This window comes from Triturus cristatus, chromosome 4_1, assembly GCF_964204655.1.
Source record: "Triturus cristatus chromosome 4_1, aTriCri1.1, whole genome shotgun sequence".
Classification (NCBI taxonomy): domain Eukaryota; kingdom Metazoa; phylum Chordata; class Amphibia; order Caudata; family Salamandridae; genus Triturus; species Triturus cristatus.
This window is the reverse complement of record NC_140585.1, coordinates 993,715,849-993,741,528: the sequence shown is the minus strand read 5'-3', so window position 1 is coordinate 993,741,528 and position 25,680 is coordinate 993,715,849. Positions and strand designations below refer to the sequence as shown.

At 48.0% G+C, this 25,680-nt stretch overlaps 1 protein-coding gene across 4 annotated transcripts in view; it reads right to left on the bottom strand.

Moving 5' to 3' along the window:
* Positions 1-25,680, bottom strand: part of CEP290 (centrosomal protein 290) — a 1,516,454-nt gene that overhangs the window by 451,520 nt on the left and 1,039,254 nt on the right. For all 4 annotated transcript variants that reach the window (XM_085653911.1, XM_085653913.1, XM_085653912.1 and 1 more), the window contains one exon: positions 15,557-15,691. In XM_085653911.1, the coding sequence (XP_085510037.1) occupies positions 15,557-15,691 (135 nt within the window). The remainder of the gene's footprint in view (positions 1-15,556; positions 15,692-25,680) is intronic.

Here is a 25,680-nt window from a genome sequence, read left to right as displayed (position 1 = left end):
AAACACGTTCCTCTTGTTCCTTTTCTGGATCAAACAGAGAAATGCTCGGAGGGAGGAGGACTGTCAGCGCAAAGATCAGAAGAGCGAGTCAAGCCGAAATGGGAGACAAATCGCACTTTAGACTACATCATCAAACAAGAAGATGAAAAAAAATCAACAAAACCTAAATTAAAAAATAAAAAGGTAGAAGGGATTAAGATCAGAAATGCCCAGGTTGCTGAGGATACTGCTTCTGAACAGGGAATTGGAAGTGACAAGGCTGGACAGCGCAGCAGAATTCAATAGGTCGCCAGAACCTGATGGATTTTCTCGAAGTAGTAACGCTGAATGGGTATATCACAGTGAAAACACCTGATACAAGAGTAAGTGTATCACATTGTTTGCACAAGATAACGTTCCAAATAAAGGGGGACAGACAAAGACAGGTGAAGGGTCTCTTTTGGGAGGACTTGACTTATGGTTTCAAACTTTTTTTGGTTGAAAAGGATTGGCCACCTCAGTTTGTCATATATTGCCCAATGGTAATTTTCCTGCTTTCTCCGACCTCGTATCAGAATCCGTTAAAAATTTATACGCGCAGGAGTGGGCGTCAGTTTTAGCGCCTGCTCTATACCGTAATCATATTGGGTGGGATGAGGAATCTCCTCATCACAAGAGCCTGTTAAGAACGATCCCTCAACCACAGAGACCGTACCTAATTAAACATGAAGCAAAGAAACAAGTCAGGGGGATTTTAGATCAACTTGAGTACCAGGTTGTAAAAGAAAATTGCACATCTACGAATAATCCTTTATTACCCGTAATGAAACCCAAAAACTCACATCGTCTAGTATTAGATTACAGACATTTAAATGCTTCCACATGCACATTTGCAGTACAGAATGCACATATTGCTGTGCTAATTAAGAACATTGTGCAGAGGAAATACAAAACACTAGACCTCTCAAATGGTTTTATATGCCAGAATATAGAGACTGGAAGTAGAAATGTGACCACATTTTCAGCGCTAGGGTCTCAACGGCAATTTTGTTGTTTAGAACAATAGCCCTGGGCGGTTTTCAGCAGAGTAATAGAGTTACTTCAAAGTTTTGATGAAGAGGCACTGTCCTATGTATATGATATTTATTGGACAATGAATTAATGGAACATTTGGCTAGAGTGAACAATATTATTGTGGGGTTTTGCTTACCTAGGCTACAAATTTAATTTCAAGAAATCAAAAATAGCTCACCTCAGTGTCCTGTTTCTGGTATATGAGTTATCAAGTGAAGGCAAAGGCCTGGCAACACATTTTTCAGAAAAATATGTACTGCTCCAACCTTCAGAAACTCTGAAGAGACTACAGTCCCCTTTAGGATTTTTTAAATTTTAGCAGAACTTACATTTTGGATAACGCAGAAAGGGTTAAACCATTCTATGACTTAATTAGACCTGATTTTGCAGGTCAACACTGGAGACAGGAACACATTGATATTTTGCATTTCGTACAAGCTGACATGCTGGCTTCCACGCATTTACACACGTGTCAAAACAACTAACCTGGTGATCCGCGTAGTCAATGGACCAACCGGGTACACCTATATCAACTTCAATGAAGGTGATATAGTAACTATATCATACAAATCACATTTGTACACAAACGGTGAAATGTATTTTGTACCCACTGAGAATATTCTCACAGCTGTACAAACTGCTGTAATGAGATAGAGAGAGAGCGTTGGTTCAGGGAAAACACATTATTGTTGTTACCCCAGTATCCACCCTAGGGGCCGTTACTAAAGCAAGCATTCTGAATGCTAAAGCTCTACATCCAAGATGGATTCAATGTGCTAACTCTCTCACTGCAACTGATGTAGACTACAGATTTGACGCAACAATACAAACATTCCTGCTATAAGAACAAGAATATCCTGTGCCAAAATAAATTATGTCTCCAGATCGATATGAATGTTTCATTTATACTGATAGATCTGCTCAACCTGCTGTAGGATTGAAACAGCAATATTCTGAGGCATGAGCAATTGTAAAAGGGCGCATGCAGGACAGGAAGTTTCTTCCTGAAAAAAAAACACACACACACACACACACACACACACACACAAACCCACACACACACACACCCCCCCCCCCTTACAAATACCAATCGCCTAATTCACATAATTATAGTGCGTGATTCATTTTACTGTGTCCAGTCTTACAATGAATACCTTTGCTATTGGGGCCAAAAAGGGTTTCCAAGGGTTGTACAACCAAGGACAGGAGGCTTTGGGAACAAGTGTCAAAGCTGAAAGAAGGTCTGCCATGGGCTCATGTTATTCATACATTAAGTCAACAGCGTGTTGGCATTCACGTTGAAGGGAATTTAATAACGGATGAAGCCGCAAAGGCAACAGTTTGCACTGCTGTCGTTGCTGCAATCACTCGTTCTAGTACGCAGATAGATGGAACAACTATGATAGCTGTCAAGTGTCACGCACAACAGCTCAGCACCATCAAAAGGCTTTCCACTTAAGTACTCTTACAAGTGAGATACACAAAATATTACATATGCTCAGATTCCAGGAGTGGGGACAGAGTAATACCAAACACTGATCGCAGATTGAGATGCATACTAGCTGCACGTGAGGGTCTGGGTCCAGCTCACGCAGGGATTACTGCTACAGTTTCAATACTGAAGCAGCGCTACTGGTGGCCAGGTCTCACTAAACAGACCAAGGACTTTGTCCTCAAATGCAACATCTACCAGCAGATGAAAGGCTCCATGTGGCACGTCTACCGCAAACACCTTTATTGATCTCAGCTAAGCCTCCTGCATGTGTCTATTTGGATCACTGTGGTCCCTTACACTCTGACGGGGCTTACAAGTACATCTTGGTGGCAGTGGATTCATGCTCTAGATTCCTATGGGTTTGGCCAAAGCGCTCGGCTGATACCCGAACTGTTAAAAAGGATAAGTGAGTCTTTATCGGGACATACACAATTGAAACACAACATTCAGACCAGGGTCCGGCGTTTAACTCTAGGACTTACAAAGAAGCCATGGGAAGTTTGGGAGTGGCCTTGCGGTACTCCTCCCCCTACCACCCCGAGGGAATTTTGGTTGTGGGCTGGACTTAAAGCAATCCTTAACATCTAGGGTACTAGTGTTGGGTGGAAGTTGGGCTAATCACCTATATGGGGTCCAGAGGGCACTTAGTAACATGCCATGAAAATCCCTGGGGGGGTCGTACACCCTATGAGCTCCTGTTTGGGGTAAGACTGTAGGTACCAGACCTCGATAGTGTCAGCACAGTGGTGGCTGAAACTCCATTTGACATCAATGATCATTGGGATGTTTTACAGGACCTGAAAGAAGTTTCAGATTTACGAAGCAATTTCCAAGTAAAACGCAACGCCACTGGGTTAGTGAAAACAGTATCAGCAAGACCTGAGTATAGTACACAAAAAAGAATTTGGGCCATCTTACAGAGCACCTGTACCTGTCCTGGCAGTTGAAGGTACCAGAACTGTACTCCATTGATCTGATCAAACCACACTATGAGGCTGATTCTCAAGAGTAGGCCAAGTGGGCTACTGGGTACCACCAATCTCCTCTCTGTACCGTACAGTAAGTTCAGATAGACGTTTTAATATCCAATTAAGAGTCCACTCCGCAAAGAGAAGCAATAAACAACAATTAAATGATACTTCTCCCTATTGAAACAATTCCAACTGTACAATCAACTAATAAAGAACTTTCAATTTGACAAATCAATTACATCTATGTGCATACAGCACAGATCGAGTCATCTCCTGGTTCTACAAAACCTGCAGAGCTACCAAAAATAGACCAGATGGCATCTGGCTACTTCTTACATTAGGACGACTTTTCATCAGATCCAAGTGAACCAGAATTGCTAACACCACCACTCACTTTTAAGGTACGAGTTTATTCTCTCTATCTTTGGCTAAAAAAGACATACCTTGTTGCTCGCTGGACACATTTTTTGGTTACAATTGGATTACTTTTCCTGGTACTACGGATTGGTCAGATAACTGTCTTTTTTCTTCTTCTGAATGCATACTATCTCCCAGGACGTGAACTTGGTTCTCAAACCACATTCCAGGTCGATGGAAAAATTTGGGACGGCTGGCATGATACGAGACCTAGAGCGTCGACGCTCTATGGCTCAGTCTTTAGTACCTCCTTAAGGGAGGAATCCGCGCCTCCCTGCGTTTCCAGGAGCCAAGGCGTCCGATGCCCAACTTAGTGTATTTTATGAAGCCCTCCACAGTATCTTTGGGCAGCCTGACTCCGCCGCCGGGTCCTGGGCCTTCGATACCGGCGGCTCTGGCCCCAGAGGGCTCCTCGGAATCCAGGCCTGGATCAACACCAGTCGACCATCCCTGGTGCCGATCCCAGCGCCGGCCATGCCCCCGTACGATGCCGTCCCCATTCTCACCCCTGAGATGGACCCGGAACCGGACAGATGTCAGTCAACATCGAATCCAACACCGGAGGTGTTAGACCTGGCACCATTGGCGTGGGTCTCCTTTCCATTTTTTGCTGTTGCCTCATGTGTTTTTGCTGGTTATAGATGCTTTGGTACTGTGCCACTGCTGTTCAGTGCCACAGTGCAATTGCTCCCTATGGTAAATTGATGTTTGGATTAGTGACTCCATGATTGGCTTGATTGGTTTACTTGTCAGACCCTAGTACAGTGCACTGCGTGTGCCTAGGGCTTGTAACCAAAGCTGCTGGTGGGCATGCAGCACTGATTGTGCCACCCACCGGAGCAGCTTGTAAAGTGTGTCTCAGGTCTGCCATTGCAGAGCCTGTGTGCAGTCTGGTACTGCCATGCTGACTGGGTAAGTGCACCCACTTGCCAGTCCCTAAACCTTCCCTTTTATACATATTAGTCACCCCTATGGTAGGCCCAAGGGCAGGGTGCATTGTAGGTAAAACGTAGGACATGCCCTGATGTGTGTGACATGTCCCGATAGTGAATTACAGCCATTTTTGTTTTTCACTAAGGCTACCTGTTCTCCATAGGCAAGAATGGGCAGTTTGATTATTACATTTTATAGTCCTAACTGACTAAGGGAACATGGTAGAAATTCGAGTTTAGTATGCCTGAACTCAGAATGATGAAATATATCTTTTAGTGAAGTTGGTTTTAACATTCTGTGTTTGAAAATACTACTTTTAGAAAGTAGGTATTTTCTTGTCTAACCATCCAAACCTGCCTCTGCTAGTCTGTGTATTCCTTGTCTGGAGGTTGAGTGACAGGGGCTGGGGGATTCCAGGAGACAGGGCGAGTCAGCACAAGGCTGAATAGAGAGATCTGCATCTAGATGGGTGGGAGGCGTTGCACCTGGGACCTGAATAGGGCTGGGCCTTCCCTCCACAATGCTGGCTCCACCTCATGTAGTGTGTCTGATCTCCCTGCCCTGCACTGTGAAAGGAAAGAAGGAGACATGTCAACAAAGTGCTCCAGGGCTGACCAGAACTAGTTTGGACTAGACAAAGTCCTCTCTGCCTTCAGAGAACAAAGAGAAAAGGAGTATAAATATTGGGACACAGACCCAAGAACTGTAGATGACTTCTGGAAATCAAGACGAACCTTTGCGGAGGACAACAACCAGGAAGCTGAAGGAGGGGACTACCCCTGTGCTGTGTGTTTGTGGGTTGGCCTGCAGTGGTTGCTTCATTGCCAAAGAGAGGAGAAAAGGACTGAGTGTGCTTTCTATCAACTTGATGAAGAATCTCCAAGGGCTTGAACTAGAGCTTGACTCCTGCCTGAAGTCTCAGGGATACAAGACTTCACCAACCAGCTCCCCCCTGAATTCCCTTGCCGGGAATTGAAGTGCCTGCTGTTTTGCTGGGCCTTCTGAGAGACTGCGTGTCGCTGGAAGCACGACGCAACAAAGAGAAGCATGTCGCCGCCTCTGTCACCGCATCGCCGAGGAAGCGAGCCGCCGCTGCCGTCATCACATCGCCGAAGCGTGGCGTATCACCGGAGAAGCGGGACGCTGCCACAGAGGTCACAGTTGCATCACCGGAGAAGCGCGTCGCAGGGCCTGTCACGGCTCCAAAGATTATCGAATCGCCGCACGGCCGTCGGGCGTGTCACATCACACCAACGTTGTCGCATCACAACCAAGACGCCATTTTGTCGCATCGCACCGGAGAGGAGTATCGCATCGAGGTGCAAGCGTGTCACATCGCACCGGAGATCAGTAAGAAACCGACACATCAACTCCCCACACAGTAAGGAAGCGAGCATCAACTCCCCTGAGCAGCAGCAAGGAACCAACGCATCCACTCCCCTGCATGTAAGGAACGAACGCATCACCTACACTGCAACCCTTTTGATTTCTTTGCGCTACGCATCTAAGGTACATTGAGAGTAAAGTGTTGCATTTACAACTTGAGAGAACTAAGCTATTTTATAACATTTGAGAGACTATTTTTGAGTACAGTATTGTGGATTTTTGTCGTTTGGTCTTGTGTTAGGTCTATATAAAAATACTTATTTTTTTATAATACAACCTGTGTGGTGTCCATTTGTAGTGCTGTCACTGTATTACTGTATGAGTTCACAAATGCTTTACACACTGCCCCTGAGATAAGGCTGCCTGCTTGTGCCAAGCTACCAAGGAGGTGAGCAGAGGTTATTTTAGGAGTGTACCCCCTTACCCTGACTAGACGCAGGGGTCCCTATTTTTCACAGGTACCTACCTATGCCAACTAGAGACCCCCAAATCTAACAGGGGGGTAACTTTGTTCCCCTGTTCATCCCTGGTGTTCCCTATTGCCCAGAAGGTGGTAATGAGAAGGCTTTTTGGGGAGCTAGTCTATCATATTTTTAACATTTCTGATACTCAAGGAATAGTGCATTTTTTTTTTACAGTTTTCGACTCTGGACTGGTTAGCACATTTCAGACAATCTTTGTAGTTCTTCCATGATTTATACACTCCGTGCTGGGAGGCGTTTTTAGAGGACTCTCGCTAGTCCTGCTTCTTGTGGCAGGAATCCGGATTTGAAAGTTTCTACTCTGCAATGGCTGTACCAGTTCGATTTCGAATGGAGACAGCACTGCTTGTGCTACGATGCCATGAGCACATGTTTCACATGTTTCACACATTTGGCACCTTTCGAGAACTGGACGAGCACTGGTTCTTGTCCTTCAGGCCTGTCTGGCTTAACTGCATACGACCTGTATTCTACTGCCTGCTTTGCGTCCACGAATGCGTATTGGTCATATGCCTAGGATCACAATTGGTGGCGCCATTGAACATTTATGTACTGCTGGACCCGATAATGGCCTATGGGTATTGTTGTCCCCACCGTCTTCCGTTGCTGATGAATGCATTTCCTGAGCCACCCTGGGATGCTTCAGCTCCTAGTGAGTTGGACAACGGTTCTGCAATACGCATACAGGATGCAATCTCTCCCTCAGCAGCTGCTGTGGGAATTAGATGGAATGACCTTTGCCATAAGCACAAGTTTCTACTTGTGTAATGATATATTTGTAAGAGACATTAGTTAGTGATAGATTCCTTACCTTAGAATATCCCCAGGCGTCAGACTGGATCCAGGAAGTTTTGCTAGCAGTACCCCTGCGTGTCAGTAGGTGGTGTTGTGCAGCTTCACGTCCGTCCTTGGCGTTGTAAGCGCCGAGATGACGTCACGGAGACTACTTAGGCGCCATGCATGCGCACTGACGTCTGTTCTGTATACGACTTTCCGCGCCAGGAAGGCAGAGCGATGCAAGAAACTGACCACTGGTGCCAAGAAAACTAGGGCCCTGAAAGGGATGACCTTAACCCTAGAAATCAGTTCGCAGAACGGGGAGGATGGGTGGGGTGGTAAGGAATCTATCACTAACTAATGTCTCTTACAGATATATTGTTACACAAGTAGTAACTTGTGTATCTGAAAGAGACACGTTAGTGATAGATTTCTTACCTTAGAATAGATACCCCAGCAATACCAACCCCGGTGGTGGGTCTGCAAATAGATTACACCAGAAAGTCACGGAGAACAGAACGGCCAAAGAAGTCATCTCTCTGGACCTGATTGCAAGGCAGTAACGCTTGGTAAACTTGTGCAGCAAGGCCCACGTAGCTGCCTGACAAATGTCCTGCAAGGGGACTCCGCGTCCCAAGGCTGTAGTGGCCGCTGTAGCCCAAGTAGAATGGGCACGCAGCCCCACAGGAGGCTCCTTCTTAGCCAACGAATAACAGGCCTTGATGCAGAGAATGACACATCGAGAGATGGCCCATTTGTGCACAGCTCGACCTTTTTTGGCGCCCACATATCCAACAAAGAGCTGGTCATCCACCCGGAACCGTTGTGTGCTCTTCAGGTAGAACAAGAGCAAACGTTTTGGGTCCAGATGTGGGAGCCTCTCTTCCTCATTTGAAGGATGTGGAGGTGAAAAGAAGGTGGGCAAAGTGATTGTCTACCCGATGTGGAAGGGTGTGACAACTTTTGGCAAAAAAGAAGGACGGATCCTTAAAACCACCTTGTCCGGATGAACAGAAAGGAAAGGAGGTTTGGAAGAAAGAGCCTGGAGCTCACTCACTCTTCTGGCAGAGGTGATAGCTACCAGGAAAGCCGTCTTGAGAGTGAGAAGATGCAAACGACAGGTATGAAGGGCCTCGAAAGGAGCGCACATCAGATAGGTCAAGAAAAGATTCAAGTCCCATTGAGGCATTATGAACGGCACAGGAGGAAACGTGTGCGTAAGGCCTTTCAGGAAACAGTTAACAGAAGGTTGATCTGGAAGCCTTAGAAAGGCGGAGATGGCCGAAAGATAACCTTTGATAGTGCCCAGAGCGCAGCCCTGCTGGGCCAAGGATAGTAGGAACAGAAGGACCTCAGAATGAGGGGAAAAAAGGGGATCCACAGACTTTGCTGTGCACCATGCCACAAACTTGTTCCACCGGCAGGCGTATACCATCTTAGTGGAGGGACGCCTGGCTGCCAGAATGACATCACAGACTTTGGTAGGAAGATCGAAATCTGCCAACTGTCGCTGCTCAATCTCCATGCATGGAGGTGGAGGCTGGACAGGTTCGGGTGGAGGACCGTCCCCTGCTGCTACGACAAAAGATCCTCCCGAAGAGACAGTCTGATCGGGGGGGGGGGTCGATCGCCATGCTGAGTACCTCGGGATACCAGTATCTTCGTGCCCAATCCGGAGCCAGAAGGATGACTTGGGCCCGGTCGCGCCGAATCTTCTTCAGCACTCTGGGCAGAAGTGTTATAGGCAGAAAGGTGTACAACAGACCTCAACTCCACTCGTGATGAAAAGCGTCGCCGAGCGAGTGCCGCCTTGGAAATTCCAACGCGCAGAACTGATGACATTGCGCGTTCTCTTCGGTGGTGAATAGACCTAACCAAGGCTCTTCCCACTGCTGAAAGAGTCCTTTCACCACGTCCGAGTGTAGACGTCATTCGTGATCCATCAAGCACCGGCGGCTGAGTTCGTCCGCCCTGGCGTTCAGAGAACCTGCCAGGTGTTGAACCACCAAGGTGATGCCTTGATGTTCCAGCCATGTCCAGAGGCGCAGAGCCTCCGGACATAGGGTCCAGGACCCCACCACGCCCTGTTTGTTGCAATACCACATGGCGGTGGTGTTGTCTGTGAACACCTGCACCACACTGCCCGGGACAGAGGGAAGGAATGCCTTCAGTGCAAGTCGGATCGCCCTTAGCTCCAAAAGATTGATATGGAGCCGGGACTCTGCCGGAGACCAGAGGCCTCTGATCTTCGCCTCTCCCAAGTGGCCACCCCATCCCAGGAGGGATGCATCCGTCACCACTGTGTGCTCCAGTTGGGGAATGGAGAGGGATCTACCATTGACCCAATCGCAATTCGTGAGCCACCACTGCAATTGCCGTGAAGTGCCCTCCGAGCTCTGGACATGATCGGACAGCTTGCCCTGATGCTGCGCCCACTGGAACTTCAGGTCTCACTGCAGAGCCCGCATATGCCATCTGGCATGTGTCACTAGCAGGAGGCCATCAGGCCCAGAAGCCGGTGGGTCATCCTGACTGAAACCCGGGACAGAGGCTGAAAGATCGGAATCATAGCCTGAATATCCCGGACTCGCAGCTCGGGAGGATAAACCTGAAACAGTGTCGGATCCAGAACCGCTCTGATGAAGGGGAGCTTCTGAGAGGGATTCAGGTGCGACTTCGGCACGTTGATGGAGAACCCCAGCAAATGTAGGAGGTCAGCCGTAGTCTGAAGGTGGTTGACGACTGCCTGGAGTGAGCACGCCTTCAACAACAAGCTGTCGAGGTAAGGGAAGACTGACACCCTCAACCTGCACAGGTGAGCTGCCATCACCTTCGTGAACACCCGAGGGGCGCTGGTAAGGCCGAAGGGGAGCACGGCATACTGAAAATGCTCCTGGTCTACCATGGGCCGGCAGGACGGGGATGTACAAATAGGCGTCCTGTAAGTCCAACGCTACCATCCAGTCTCCAGGTTCGAGGGCAGCCAGGACCTGAGCCAGAGTCAGCATTTTGAACTTCTCCTTCTGGAGGAAGCGATTGAAGTTCCGGAGGTCCAAGATGGGGCGCAAGCCCCCTTTGTCCTTCTTGTGGACCAGAAAGTAGTGGGAATAACAACCACTCCCTACTTCCGACCCAGGAACGCACTCGATGGCCCCCTTGGCCAAGAGGGACGTGACTTCCTGCTGGAGAAGTACCAAGTGATTCCCTGACATGCGGTGGCACCGAGGTGGCATGGCTGGAGGGGAGACCTGAAAGGGAAGGGAGTAACTCCTGCGGATTATCTGCAACACCCACTTGTCCAATGTGATATCGCGCCAGTGGGGGAGGTGGTGGCGGATCCTGCCACCCACTGGCGTGGGGTGCTCCACAAAGCTCGGATTAGGAAGGTTTGGAGATAGAAGCAGCGGAGGCGGAGTGACCCCCACGCTGATTCCCAGACTCGCCCCTGCGGAAGCCGCAGCCGCGCCGAGGCTAGTTCTGCACACGCTTGTTGAAGGAACGTGCCTGGGCGCCTCTGCCATGGCCACCAAAGGAACAAAACCCAGGAGTGGCTGGGCTTTTTGCGGAAAGACCCAAGGACTTGGCCGCTCCAGTGCACTGTTGGCCTTGTCGCCAAACAGGCGAGTGCCATCAAAGGGCATGGCCATGAGCGAGTTTTGGACATCTGGCGACAACCTGGTAGATCTCAACCAGGCGTGGAGACGAAGCGCCACAGTCGTAGAAATCGCCCTACCCAGTGAGTCCACGGTGTCCAAACCACACCGAATGGCGAACTTAGCCGCATCCTTACCCTCGGCAACAGCTTGGGACAGCACAGCGTGGGTCTCCTCAGGACACTGAGGCAACACCTGTGCAACTGTATCCCACACCGGGTGGGAACAGCGGCCCAATAAGCAGGCTGTGTTCACTGACCGCAGCCTCAAGTTGGCCGAAGAGAACAACCGCGTACTAAACTGTTCCAGTTTCTTAGAGTCCTCATCCGGCTGAGCCGTGGGAAAGGCACTCTGTGACGTAGAGGCTTGGATAACCAGGCTCTCAGGCGTAGGATGAGTGGTCAGAAAACAGGGTCACCAGGCGCCGGGCGGTGACGACTGGCGACATTCTTATCCACAGGGGCCCCTGTGGCTGGCCACGACCAAGTGCCCAACAAGACGTCAGTGAGGGCGTCGGTAAATGGGAGCAGGGGTTCCGACGAAGTGGATGCCGTTTGGATCACCTCAGTGAGGAGATTAGTTTTGAGGGCCATTGTAGGGAGATCAAGGTTGAGGACCTCAGCTGCCCGACGGAGAACCATTGTGTAGGAGGCGCCTTCCTCCATGGTAGGCGGGGGAGAGGCAAACCCCGGGTCAGAGGAGACGTTGAGGTCCCCGGCATCCTCCAAGTCGTTCACCCAGTTCTGCTCGGAGTCACACTGACAGGCAAGAGGGTCCTTGGACCCCTCCCAGTGGTCCTCCACCTCTGTCGCATTGGGAACAGACCACGGCGGCAGAGCTGGGGCCAGAGAAGGAACAAACTGCGTCGGAAACGGCGCCGAGAATGGCGCCGGCGCCGCGTCCCAATGCGGATCCCAGGCCGGAAAAAAATGGTCCTGTAACCTGGAAAGGGTGGGACGAATGGCACCCAGTGTGGCGGGAGCCAGCAGCGCTGGAACTTGTGGCGCCGAAGCTGGATCCACCGGCGGCGCTGGCGGCCCAACAGGATCCGGACACGGGACCGAGGCCTAAAGAGGCGGTCCATGGTATCAAGAAATTCTTGCACCTGTTCGGGAGTCGCCGACGGACCCGGGTAAGGTGGGTAGGCCGCGGGACTCCCAGGCTCCAAGGGAGCCGCAGGGGCAGAACCCTTGTCCCCCTCGTCCGCATCCGAGGACCGACGGGGGGACGTCAGAGAGCAAACTCGCTTCTTCCACTTCTTTTTGTGTCGTCTCTTACCCGAATACGAGGGTGAAGACTTGGAGCCTGAGCAGCGACGACTGCGCCCAACGAGCGATCCCGGGAACAGTCCCTGGACCGAGTGCCGGACCTCCAGCAGCTTCCGGCGCCGCTCCCTCAAGGCCTTCGTGGCCATGGCCCGTCAGGACCGGGAGTCGTGGTCGGTCTCCAGGTAGTAGAAGCAGACATCGTGGGGGTCCGCCACCGACATATTGCGATGGTAGGCCCCACAAGACTTAAATCCAGGCATCCCTATGTGCACCAAGGAGTACAGGAGACAAAAGTCTCAAAAAGGGGAGTCAAAAAGTGACTAAGGTACATGCTCTAACCGGATCTGTGCTTGCTGGCGCGGAAAAAGAAAGAACTGCCGTCAGTGCGCATGGGTGGTGCCTAAGCAGTCTCCGTGACGTCATCTCGGCGCGCCAGCGACGGACGCGGAGCCGCACGACGCCACCTACTGACACGCAGGGGTACTGCTAGCAAAACTTTCCGGATCCAGTCTGACGCCTGGGGATATTCTAAGGTAAGGAATCTATCACTAACGTGTCTCTTTCAGATATCTGCTTTGAGGTGCGCCTCTGGGATCATTGTCTGGGTTCTGGACAACAGCAATCTTGTGTCTGTCACACGGAACACATGAAATAATTGGCCCTTTTTCAGTGTGGGAACAACTTGGCTTGTTTTTATAAACAAAATTTGTCCAAAACAGTTTTGTTTCATTTGATTTTTCTAGGCACTGTGGCTTTCGGAGTGCTTAGGATTTCAAGCAGGCTTTTAAGGGAAAGCTTGCTTTTAGACGATGTTCAAAGTAGTTTTACCTTTTTATTATGATATGCTGGCTTTTTAGATAGCTTTTATATATTGACCCTTAGGACGAGGAGTGGGTGTTATATTCCCGAGTTAGGCCCATGTAGCGAAGCAGCTTATTTCTTACATTGCTCTAGAAAATAACATTTCAGCGGTGAACTTTTCACACATTCACATGCAAGACAATGCTGGATTAGTTTCTCTGAAACTACTTTTGTTTACACATCCAGCTTTGCACAACATTATCACAATGTCTTGGACATCATGTTCTAGGCCTCTCTAAGCACTAAGTACAAAAGTCATCCTGTCTTCATCCATGAGGGGACAGCGCCAGCTCCATATCCATAACATCACTAATCTAACAAGCACATCACGAAGGCTACTTTTTATTATAAATAATGGGCATCCCGATAGATTGGTAGAGGAGGCACTTCTGCGGACACTGCGGGTCGGTGCATGCTGAGAATCCACCACGCACCGGTCTGACATTCTGTGAGGGGTGTCCAACTTGAGACCAAGATGGGGTGCTTGACTCTCTCCTATCAGATAATGGGGTTGGATCGTCCCTTGGAGGGGATTCTTGGCTCTACAACCCTACACACTCTAGGTACACTGAGAGACGTGTCTGCATCATAGGAGTACGATAGATTACCATATTGCATATATGCCTGCATATATTCATTGCTTCAGCACCTTGGTAGAAATGTATCTACTGTTCACTCTTCTGGTGCTTGTAATCTCCTTTATTTGCTTCTGTCTGCTAACCGTTGCAGCACATGTATTTCATACAAGAATAACATTGGTTCAATAAATATATTGAAAACGTCCCACTGTGTATTCTGTATACTTCTCTGAGAGAAAGTAAGCACGAGTGACTGAGCGAAAAATTATGTACTGTTTTCTCGATCCACAAGTGATCAAGGTTGTCATGTTTAGTGGTTGCCAGAGTCCATTTGCTCCCTGGTAAGGTTAGGGGGCTTTTGGTGGCACTGCGAGCTAGCTGCTCCACAAGCCAACATATCCTGTCGGGTGTCTGAAATCAGCCTTGACACCAAGCCCTTAGTTTATATTATCCGTAAAATGCATAAATCTTCCAGATTAGTATGAACTACACAACACTACTTTAGTAATAGAAAGAATCTGCAGGTCGTCTCAGTATTGGGAAACTGTTTGGGCACAAGTTGCAACAAACGGTTTATCGGAAAAGCAGCGATCCTTTTACAAAGAGGTTATGGCATTTTATGACGACTACAGGGCTGCGATGCCTGGCCTTCAAAAAGACAGCACAGTGAGTGACGCATCTCTTCTGTGGAATCACTTCTAATGAACCAGCAAAGGTAACAGTCACAGAATACAAATCCCTAATAAGGAGAGAGGGCTGCCGCTCGAGCATAAAACCATTAACTCAGTGTGAGGAAATCAAAGTCGGAAACAAAAACATGGGGCAAGGGGGGCAGGTCCCAAAATCATCTCAGCATAAAAAACATACACAGTAATCTGCAAAAACTGGAAAACTCTGTCTGGTAGCTCCTGCCCATAAACCAAAAAGTGTAAAAGGAGGCACAATGTTAATATCTTCTCTGTCTCTCGCAGCACTCTTCCCCCGCCCTTTCCAGTGGCAGAGTAGAAGCATACAGAAAGAAAATAAAGAGACCTGCCTGGAACAAGTCTAGATGGATAGCACGCGCTGGGCACCTTCGGGCAAATGTGAGGAGAAAAAAACAATCTTTACAGCCTTTTTGGGGGGAAGCCTGGAGCAGTGATCCAGATGCTGCATTCCTCAGTCTGTAGACAGCACTGGGAGATAACTGAACTTGACTGCAAACAGTAACACCAGCAGGAATCAAAGGAGAAAATAGCCCACCAAACGACAGATAAGCAACCAAAGTGTAAAGCTACAGTACTCAGTTCCTACTCCGATGAGAGGAAACAAAGACAAAAGAAGGGACAAAGAGGCAGGACTGACCACTAGCAAGCAATGATTTTTTAAGGACACTGAAACAAACAAACAAATGAAAAGCAGTGGGCGGAGTTTAGGCCCACATAGAAGTATACAGTATATACTAAGTGGTGAAAAGCTTGACTTAAAAACAACCATCCAAATTGTTTATCATCAAATATAACCCAATGCAGATACTTAGCAACTGCTTTTGTAGTGATTTTTTAAGTTATTATTTTCCTGCTCAACCATACAAACACCACACAGGTGACAAAACAAAAGAGAATTTAAGGTTGGGCAAGTATGTGTGATGTTTGTCCAGAATAACCTACATAACAAATTACTTAATAATCAGCTCACATTACCTTCAACCTTGGTAAGTCTTTATTGGCCTGCTCCAGCTGAAACTTTAACTCAACAATTTCAGAAGAAAATTGCAGGTTCTCTCGTTGAAGTTCCTGTTCTCTGCCAGATTGATCATCAGATCCTATTCCAGAAGTCTACAAACGAAAGAAATAGTGTAATATGTGGGTACAATCGGGCTATTAAAATTAGTAGAGATAAAACGAGATGTCAGTGAGTGTATGTAGACAGTGAGGATGGACAGGTAGCAAATGCGACACAGGCTGTCAAAGGAACACAATGGGAATAGATCACCCCATTCTAGACAAACTGCTGTTGAGAGATTACTCTATATACCAAGACCAAGAGGAGGTTAAAATTATCTCAGTGAATAAAGAGATAACAATCTCCTAAATTAAGAGTTGGTGCTACTGCATTTTTTCAATCGCAAAGGTGTGCCAATCATCAAATTGATTCAGTCCAACATCACATCATCACATTTATTTCTGGACATTTTTCGATTTGGATGCTTTACATTTTGAAGCAGATAAAGCATACCATCAGACATCACAGCTATTATAAACTACCTGTCAATTTAAAAATACACAGACCTTTGACAATGCTGGTTCTGATTGATACTGTTTCGACTCTGCAGGGGCTTTTTCGAGTTAGCCCAGCAAGTAGACAAACCCCAGAATGATTTTGCACTTACTCAAACAGAGTCCTTCTGTGGCAGGTAAAGCCCTGGCCATCTAGTGCCACTGTACAGAGCCATCAGAATGCTTTAGGACATATTTGCTGTGCCTCTAGATATGTCAGCACCCTAAAGATTAAAGGGACAGCAGCACCCACCCTCCTCATTACCTAGATACTGCCAACTATACAGAGGAACTTGCAATACTACAAGGAGCAATCTGTCAAGTGAACAAAGTATGTGTGCGGATCAGAGGTATATAACTTTTTTTTCTAACAAGCAAGAACCTATTGAAGTCATCATAATCTAAACATTTTTCCAGCAAACAAAAATGTGAGATTTTAGAGCAAAGTACCAGGAGCAAACATATTGTTGACCATGAAGCCACTACCTTTGACTTCCTTTATGATGGGAAGTTTAGGAACAAACCTTGGTCTCCTACTCATACCCATGGCATATACCTACCACTAATTAATCTGCTATGGGGAAGTCAGACAAATAAAATCACCCACCATAAGCCTACATTCTCCTCCACCCATTTTAGAAATTGCACAAACAAAAAAGCTGTCTTTGCCCTAACATTCTCAGTAGATTTCCTAACCACACCTACAAAAGACAGAAAAGGTTCTTTGTCTTCTTGTAAACAAACTTCACCACATTTTTTAACCCAAATTTGCATAATTTATTTTGAAACGAGAATCACAGCAAGCCTAGTTAGATTTGTGGGCACAACTGTTTTCTAGGTAAGGTAAAGATGTATTCTACTTACAGCATTTTTACATTGACTTTTTCGAACATCGATATTTTCTACACTTTCAAGTGCACCATATCAGTTTGACTTTCAAATAAAGGTAACAGGGTTTATTATATGCTGTTTGGAAATGACTGATGGCATCTTTCTTGACAGTGAGGAACAGTAGGTCGCACACCGCTCGTCACACCAGCAAGTTGCCCCAAAGGACTGTGGGAAATGTAGTGGCGACGGCGGGTACGCCTATGCCACAAAATGTAAATAGAACAGTATGTGTATGCGTTAGCCATCCCTGGACACGTGTTTCGAGGTAGTTGCCTCTTGTCAGCAGGGAGCAGGTCAATGTAAAGGGGTGCCGCGTGGACTGCCAAATGTAATTAAAAGCAGGTCAAGTACCTCTCCTGGCGCGCAGGTGCAGACTCAAGGCTCGTCAGCCCGTTAGCTTAAGGAAGCCGTTTAAATTGAGGAAAAGTAGGTCGCACACCGCTCGTCACACCAGCAAGTTGCCCCAAAGGACTGTGGGAAATGTAGTGGCGACGGCGGGTACGCCTATGCCACAAAAAGTAAATAGAACAGTATGTGTATGCGTTAGCCATCCCTGGACACGTGTATCGAGGTAGTTGCCTCTCGTCAGCAGGGAGCAGGTCAGTGTAAAGGGGTGCCGCGTGGACTGCCAAATAGAACGCATACACATACTGTTCTATTTACTTTTTGTGGCATAGGCGTACCCGCCGTCGCCACTACATTTCCCACAGTCCTTTGGGGCAACTTGCTGGTGTGACGAGCGGTGTGCTTCCTTAAGCCAATGGGCTGACGAGCCTTGAGTCTGCACCTGCGCGCCAGGAGAGGTACTTGACCTGCTTTTAATTACATTTGGCAGTCCACGCGGCACCCCTTTACATTGACCTGCTCCCTGCTGACGAGAGGCAACTACCTCGAAACACGTGTCCAGGGATGGCTAACGCATACACATACTGTTCTATTTACATTTTGTGGCATAGGCGTACCCGCCGTCGCCACTACATTTCCCACAGTCCTTTGGGGCAACTTGCTGGTGTGACGAGCGGTGTGCGACCTACTTTTCCTCAATTTAAACGGCTTCCTTAAGCTAACGGGCTGACGAGCCTCGAGTCTGCACCTGCGCGCCAGGAGAGGTACTTGACCTGCTTTTAATTACATTTGGCAGTCCACGCGGCACCCCTTTACATTGACCTGCTCCCTGCTGACGAGAGGCAACTACCTCGAAACACGTGTCCAGGGATGGCTAACGCATACACATACTGTTCTATTTACATTTTGTGGCATAGGCGTACCCGCCATCGCCACTACATTTCCCACAGTCCTTTGGGGCAACTTGCTGGTGTGACGAGCGGTGTGCGACCTACTTTTCCTCAATTTAAACGGCTTCCTTAAGCTAACGGGCTGACGAGCCTTGAGTCTGCACCTGCGCGCAAGGAGAGGTACTTGACCTGCTTTTAATTACATTTGGCAGTCCACGCGGCACCCCTTTACATTGACCTGCTCCCTGCTGACGAGAGGCAACTACCTCGAAACACGTGTCCAGGGATGGCTAACGCATACACATACTGTTCTATTTACATTTTGTGGCATAGGCGTACCCGCCGTCGCCACTACATTTCCCACAGTCCTTTGGGGCAACTTGCTGGTGTGACGAGCGGTGTGCGACCTACTTTTCCTCAATTTAAACGGCTTCCTTAAGCTAACGGGCTGACGAGCCTTGAGTCTGCACCTGCGCGCCAGGAGAGGTACTTGACCTGCTTTTAATTACATTTGGCAGTCCACGCGGCACCCCTTTACATTGACCTGCTCCCTGCTGACGAGAGGCAACTACCTCGAAACACGTGTCCAGGGATGGCTAACGCATACACATACTGTTCTATTTACATTTTGTGGCATAGGCGTACCCGCCGTCGCCACTACATTTCCCACAGTCCTTTGGGGCAACTTGCTGGTGTGACGAGCGGTGTGCGACCTACTTTTCCTCAATTTAAACGGCTTCCTTAAGCTAACGGGCTGACGAGCCTTGAGTCTGCACCTGCGCGCCAGGAGAGGTACTTGACTTGCTTTTAATTACATTTGGCAGTCCACGCGGCACCCCTTTACATTGACCTGCTCCCTGCTGACGAGAGGCAACTACCTCGAAACACGTGTCCAGGGATGGCTAACGCATACACATACTGTTCTATTTACATTTTGTGGCATAGGCGTACCCGCCGTCGCCACTACATTTCCCACAGTCCTTTGGGGCAACTTGCTGGTGTGACGAGCGGTGTGCGACCTACTTTTTCTTCTTTCTTGACAGTATTTATATATCAGTTTCTCTAAACGGTTCAGTTGACAGTTTGCACAGTCATTACTTTAAAGCTCTCCACATGAACCTGTGGCATCACAGCAGAGTTGAGCTGGGACAGAAAATGTACCTGGGCACCAAAAAAAGAGTGGTCCCTATTACAGCATCAGGCAGCTAAAACGGTCGATATCTGCAAATCTGGGAAGTTTTGAGCTTGTAAAGACATGCTGTAAAGGTGTTTTGCAAGGTATGGGAGAGTGCATGCATTTGTGCTTACTGAAGGGAATGTTGTGGTAATATCATTGAAACCAGCAGTAAAAAACATCCCACCATATCAAAATCAAATAAAAAAACGAGAATAAAAAAAAAACAGGCCCATGTACTGCCACTGCTAAATTGCCCTATAAACCAGTCTAACTCTGTATCACATAAGACAAACGGCCATAAAACAAATCTGCTGCAGTGCCTGGTGTAATGCTGTCCTATGCCGCTTGACTGCTGCTACATCAATAGACGGCTGATCAGGCAATTTGTCCATAATCTCAGAAACCATGAAATGCTCCTGAGTCAATAAAGTGTTGTACGCCAATTCGAAGTTTCTGTTACTTTATCTGTAACACCATTTGAATCATCTTGGGTTTAAACAATTCAGGCAATGCTTCCTGAAACGTCACTGTGAGAAGCATAACAAGAACAAAGATCACCAGTTGAATGTCAGACTATCATTAGCTTAAAAAAACATATGACCGGAATATTGTGTACTAAATATAGTTTGAAAATCTATCATCCCAATGGCTGCAGATTTCTATATTATTAATTCTAATGGGGCAATATTTTTGTAAAAGAGTTTTTTAGGACAAGATAAAAAAGTTACTTACCTTCGGTAACACTTTTTCTGGTAGATACTCTAACAGCAGGTTCCTCACTTTTTCAGTATTCCCAAGCCATCAAGCTGGAACTGGAAATTTTCAAGCAGTAACCCTCCGTGCTAGTAGGTTGCATCATGTTGCATACAAGAGCCACCCACCTGTGCTGATATTGGTGGGTTTCTTGGCTGTCCACACTCTCCAACACAGAGCCTAACAGCCGTGCGCAGATCTCTAGACTTGGGAACTTTTTATAAGGAAGAGTCCAGTTTACCGAACGGGAGGCAGAAGGGTCGGTGAGGAATCTGCGGTTAGAGTATCCACCAGAAAGAGCAATACCGAAGTTAAATAAATTGTTTTTCTGATGGATACTTCTAAGCACAGATTCTTCACCTTATGAATAGTCACCAAAGCAGTAGCTCCCAAAGTGGTGGATCTGTTGAATGACTCCGACTAAAAAGTCCTGCAGTACCGAGCAGGCGTATCTCAAAGGGAACCTTATTCACAAGGGAGTAGTGCTTCATGAGCATACGCACGAATGTCCATGTAGCTGCCCGACAGATATCTGGAACAGGCACTTTGTGGGCGAATGCAGTGGTAGCAGCTTTGGCTCTGATGAACTGAGTGGTTTACAGATACTAATGCAGAGGACTACCAATTGAAAGATGGTCCGTTTCTGCACTTCCTGAAGCTGAGGCAGAGCAAAGAAGGTCGGAAGCATGATAACCTGTCCAACATAAAAAGGTGTCACCACCTTTGGTGGCACAGTGCTCAAATCCTTTACACCAGTTTGATGAGAAAAAAGGTGGTATAAGGAAGCTGGACCAAAAAGGTATAAAGTTTACTCACCTGGTGTGTGAATGCGATTGCCACCAGGAGGACCGTTTTTAGGGTGAGTAGGCGAAACAGACAACAGGCATTGTTTCGAAAGGAGTAAGCATTAGAAAGGTGATGACTACATTTAATTCCAACTGCGGTATTAAAAGGGTGCTAGCTGACACGTATGTGCATACCTCCTAGTATACGCATCACAGCCTGTGATTGAACAAGGATGGTTGGTCCAGCAAACGTAAAAAGGCTGATAGAAACAAAAGGTAATCTTTAATTGTGTGTAGAGAAAGACCTTGTTGGGCCTGAAAAAGGTAAACAACACATTTGACAGTTTAGACTGAAACACGTCTAACTGGTAAGTAATGCTCCATGACAAACTTGTTCCAGCACCCTACATATATAGATTTCATGGAAGGGAGCCTGGCAGCCACAATTACATCAAAGACTTCAGAAGGGAGAGCAGAACTCAACTGATGTCACTCAATCTCCACACATGGAGATGCAGATTGCGCAGGACACAGTGGAAGACCCTGCCCTGCTGCTGTGACAGGAGATCCTCCGGCAGATGATCGGGCTCAGCGTCACTGGGATGACTTAGGCATAGTCATTCCTGTTCTTCTGAACTTGGGGCAGGAGAGGTAGCAGTAGGAAAGCATACAGGAGTCCCATGTTCCACTCTATGTGTAATGAGTCTCCAGAAGCTGTCTAGGGAACTCCAGCACGATCAAGTGCTAACAGTGTGTGTTCATGGCAGTGGTGAACAGTTCTAGCTTGGGATCTCCCCACTGTTGGAAGATGCCATGTGCCACCTTTCAGTGGAATTGCCATTTGTAATCTAATAGGTGGCTCTGGTTGAATTTTTCCGTTCTGGTGTTTAAAGATCCCACCAGGTGGTGCACCACTAGGGAAATCGCTGGATGAACCAGGCAGCTCTAGAAGCATAAGGCCTCCTGTCATAGGACCCTGGACCCCATCCACTCTGATAGTTGCAGTATCACGTGGCTGTGTAGTTGTCTGTGGAAACCTGCACCAGACTCCCTTTGATGGTTCACAGAAAGGCCTTTAATGCCAAGCGAATCGCATGCAACTCTGGTCTCCAATGGAGACCAAAGTCCTCTGAACTTCACCTCTCTCAGATGGCTTACTCAACCCAGAAGTGATGCATCGGATTCCTCTGTCAACTCTGGGTGGGGTAGGGAGAGGGGTCTACTGGTCCAACTGCAGTTGAGTAACCACCACTACAGATCTTTTGCAGTCACCTCCGGCACCTGTATAGAATCTGACAGCTTTCCTTGATGCTGGGCTCACTGAGACTTCAAGTCCCCCTGCAAAATTTGCATGTGAAGGCAAAGCTTGAAAGTGCACTATATATAAGATGGTCTCAATGAAAAGGAACCTCTGCTAAATGAGTCAGGTGTGACTTTGGCTGATTGATGTCAAGAGGTTTGCCATTGTCTGGAGGTAGTCCACGACTGACTGTGGCGACCCAGTCTTCAACAGCCAGTCGTCAAGGTAAGAGTTGACTGGTACCCCAGACCTCTGTGGATGAGCAGCTACCACTACCATCACCTTTATGAACATCCAAGGCGCACTGGTGAGACTGAAATAGATCACGGTACACTTGAAGGTGCTCATGGCCCAGCTTGACCCACAGGTAGCCCCTGTTGATCTGCAGGACTAGGAAGTTAAAGTATGCATCCTGTAGGCCCAATGCCACCATCCAGCCCCCAGATCCAGGACAGAGAGAACTTGGGTCAGGGTAAGCATCTTGAATTATTCTTTGGAGAGGAAGGCATTGAGGATGAAGATTCAATATAGGGCGGAAGCCTCGATCCTTCTGCACAAACGCCACAGGAATAAGACCAAGTCTCAACTTCCAAGGCCAGTACACTCTGAATGGATACTTTGACTAAACAAGCCTGCACCTCCTGGCATAAGACGGACAGGTGATCCTCCGAGATGTTTTCTGCTGTTGCTGGCAAATGAATGGCAGGCGCAGCTCCATTGGACAATCTGCTGGACTAATTTGTCAGATGTTATGTTTTGCTACCCTTGCAGGAAGCGGCTGAAGTTGCTTCCCACTGGAAGACTGTGTGGCTTAGGGCACACTAAAGAGGTTTTACGTCTGTTTTTGGGGGAGGGGTAGAAGAAGGGGAGAAATGCTGTCACTAATGGCCGGGCCTGGTCTCCCAGGCCCACAACACTGAGAGCTCGAAAACCTGTTGTACAGGCAGTTGGAGGCTGACATCGTTAATACGGCAGGACCCTGGCATATACCCTAAAAGAAAGAAATTGTTCTGGGGATTCCCGGACTGAATTAAAAGGCCCAGAGAACATGTCATAGCTCAGCTTTCTTTCAAACGTTCCAGTGCCAAGTCCGCCTTTTCGGCAAACAGGCGGGTTCCGTTGAAAGGCATATCCTTTAAGGATTCATAGAAGACCCCAGAAACGTCTGTGGACCTCATCCATGCATTGTGCCAAAGAACCACGTTAGAACCCATAGCCCTGCCTAAGCAATCTGACTGCCCACACCCGGGACAGTGATGAACTTGGCACATCCTGATCATATTGAATAGTTTGGGCTAGTAAATGTAGCAGGTCTACTGCGATCGCAGGTAAGATCTCACCCACAATGTCCCAAAGTGTGTGGGTAAAACGCCCTTGTAGCCAAATCGCATTTACTGAACTCAAAGCAAGATTGGCCGAGAAGAGAAGCTTGTTAAAAGCATCCACTTTTTTTTTACTCCCTTCAGGGAGAGTAGATGGAAAAGCGTTAGGGTTAACCTTGCTGGTTGACTACTGTACCACCAAGCTCTCAGGTGATGCATGTTACGTCAGAAAGTTGGACTCACCTGGAGCAGGTCTGTGGCGAAGAGCAACTTTTCGGTTGACTGGAAGGCCAGAGCATAGTGCAGCCCAAGTGCCCAACGCTGTGTGAATAAGGGCCTCTTTAAAAGATAGAAGGGTAGGTTAGTGCCTGCCCAGGATGTCGGATCTCTGTGAGGATGTTCGTTTTTAACTTCATAGTTGGGAAGGGAAGGCCAAGAGCCTCAACAGCCCTTCTAATTACTGTGGTGAAGGAAGTACCGTCCTCTGTTGCTGGTCCCTAGGGGTTGAAAACCAACCCGCTGTCTGGTGAGGTGTCAATCCACAGCCTCCTGTAATTCCATGTACCACTCATCTCTATCATAAGGAAGACCTTGTCCTTATTTTCATCTCCATGTACCAGTCATCTCTATCATGAGGAAGACCCTGCCCTCCCAATTTTATCTCCATATGGCTGGCTCTCATCAGATTCTGAGCCAAAAGAACAAGTTACTTACCTTCGGTAGCGATGTATCTGTAAGAAACATTAGTTAGTTAGATTCCTCACCTTAGAATATCCCCAGGCGTCAGACTGGATCCGGAAGATTTTTCGTCAGCAATACCCCTTGCGCGTCGCTAGGCGTCGTCTGCGGCTCCGCGTCCGTCGTCGGCGTCGTGCGCCGGAATGACGTCGTCGGAGTACTTAGACGCCGCCCTCGCACGCTGACGTCAGTTCTTGTACATAGCTTTCCGGGGCAGGAACGCAGAGCCATGCAAGAGACCGACACTGGTGCCAAAAAATCTAGGGCCCTGAAAAGGATAGCCTTAACCCTAGATGTCAGTTCGCAGAACGGGGAGGATGGGTGGGTCGGTGAGGAATCTAACTAACTAATGTTTCTTACAGATACATCGTTACCGAAGGTAAGTAACTGGTTCATCTGAAAGAAACACGTTAGTTAGATTCCTCACCTTATAATAGATACCCAAGCAATACCAACCCCGGTGGTGGGTCTGCGAACCAAGATCACTCCAGAAAGTCCTGGAGGACAGAACGGCCAAAGAAGCCATCCCTCCGGACTTGGCTGTCTAGGCAATAGTGCCTGGCAAACGTGTGCAGTGAAGCCCACGTCGCCGCCTGACAGATGTCCTGCAAAGGGACTCCCCGTTCCAAAGCAGTAGTAGCCGCCGTGGCCCGAGTAGAATGGGCTTGCAGCCCAACAGGAGGGTCCTTTTTCGCCAAGGAATAACAGATTTTTATACACAAAACGACCCACCGGGAGATGGTCCGTTTGTGCACAGCTTTTCCCTTCTTTGCACCCACGTAGCCAACGAAAAGCTGGTCGTCCACTCGGAACTGTTTTGTGCGGTCCAAATAAAAGGAGAGTGCACGTTTTGGGTCCAGACGGTGGAGCCGCTCTTCCTCTTTGGAAGAGCGGAGGCGGAAAGAAGGTGGGCAAGGTGACAGATTGCCCAAGATGAAAGGGGGTCACCCCTTTCGGTAGAAAGGAAGGACGAGGCCGAATGACAACCTTGTCCGGATGAACAGATAGAAAAGGAGGCTTGGACGATAGAGCCTGGAGCTCACTCACCCGTCTAGCCGAGGTGATGGCTACCAGGAAAGCAGTCTTAAGAGTTAGAAGACGAAGAGGACAATTATGAAGAGGCTCAAAGGGAGCGCACATCAGGAATGTTAAGACGAGATTCAAGTCCCACTGAGGCATTACGAAAGGGACAGGAGGGAACGTGTGAGTAATGCCTTTAAGAAAGCGTGACACTACAGGGGACTTGAAAAGAGAGGGCTGATCAGGAAGCCGTAAGAAGGCAGAGAGGGCAGCAAGATAACCTTTCAAGGTGCCCAGGGCAGAGCCCTGCCGGGCCAAAGAAAGAAG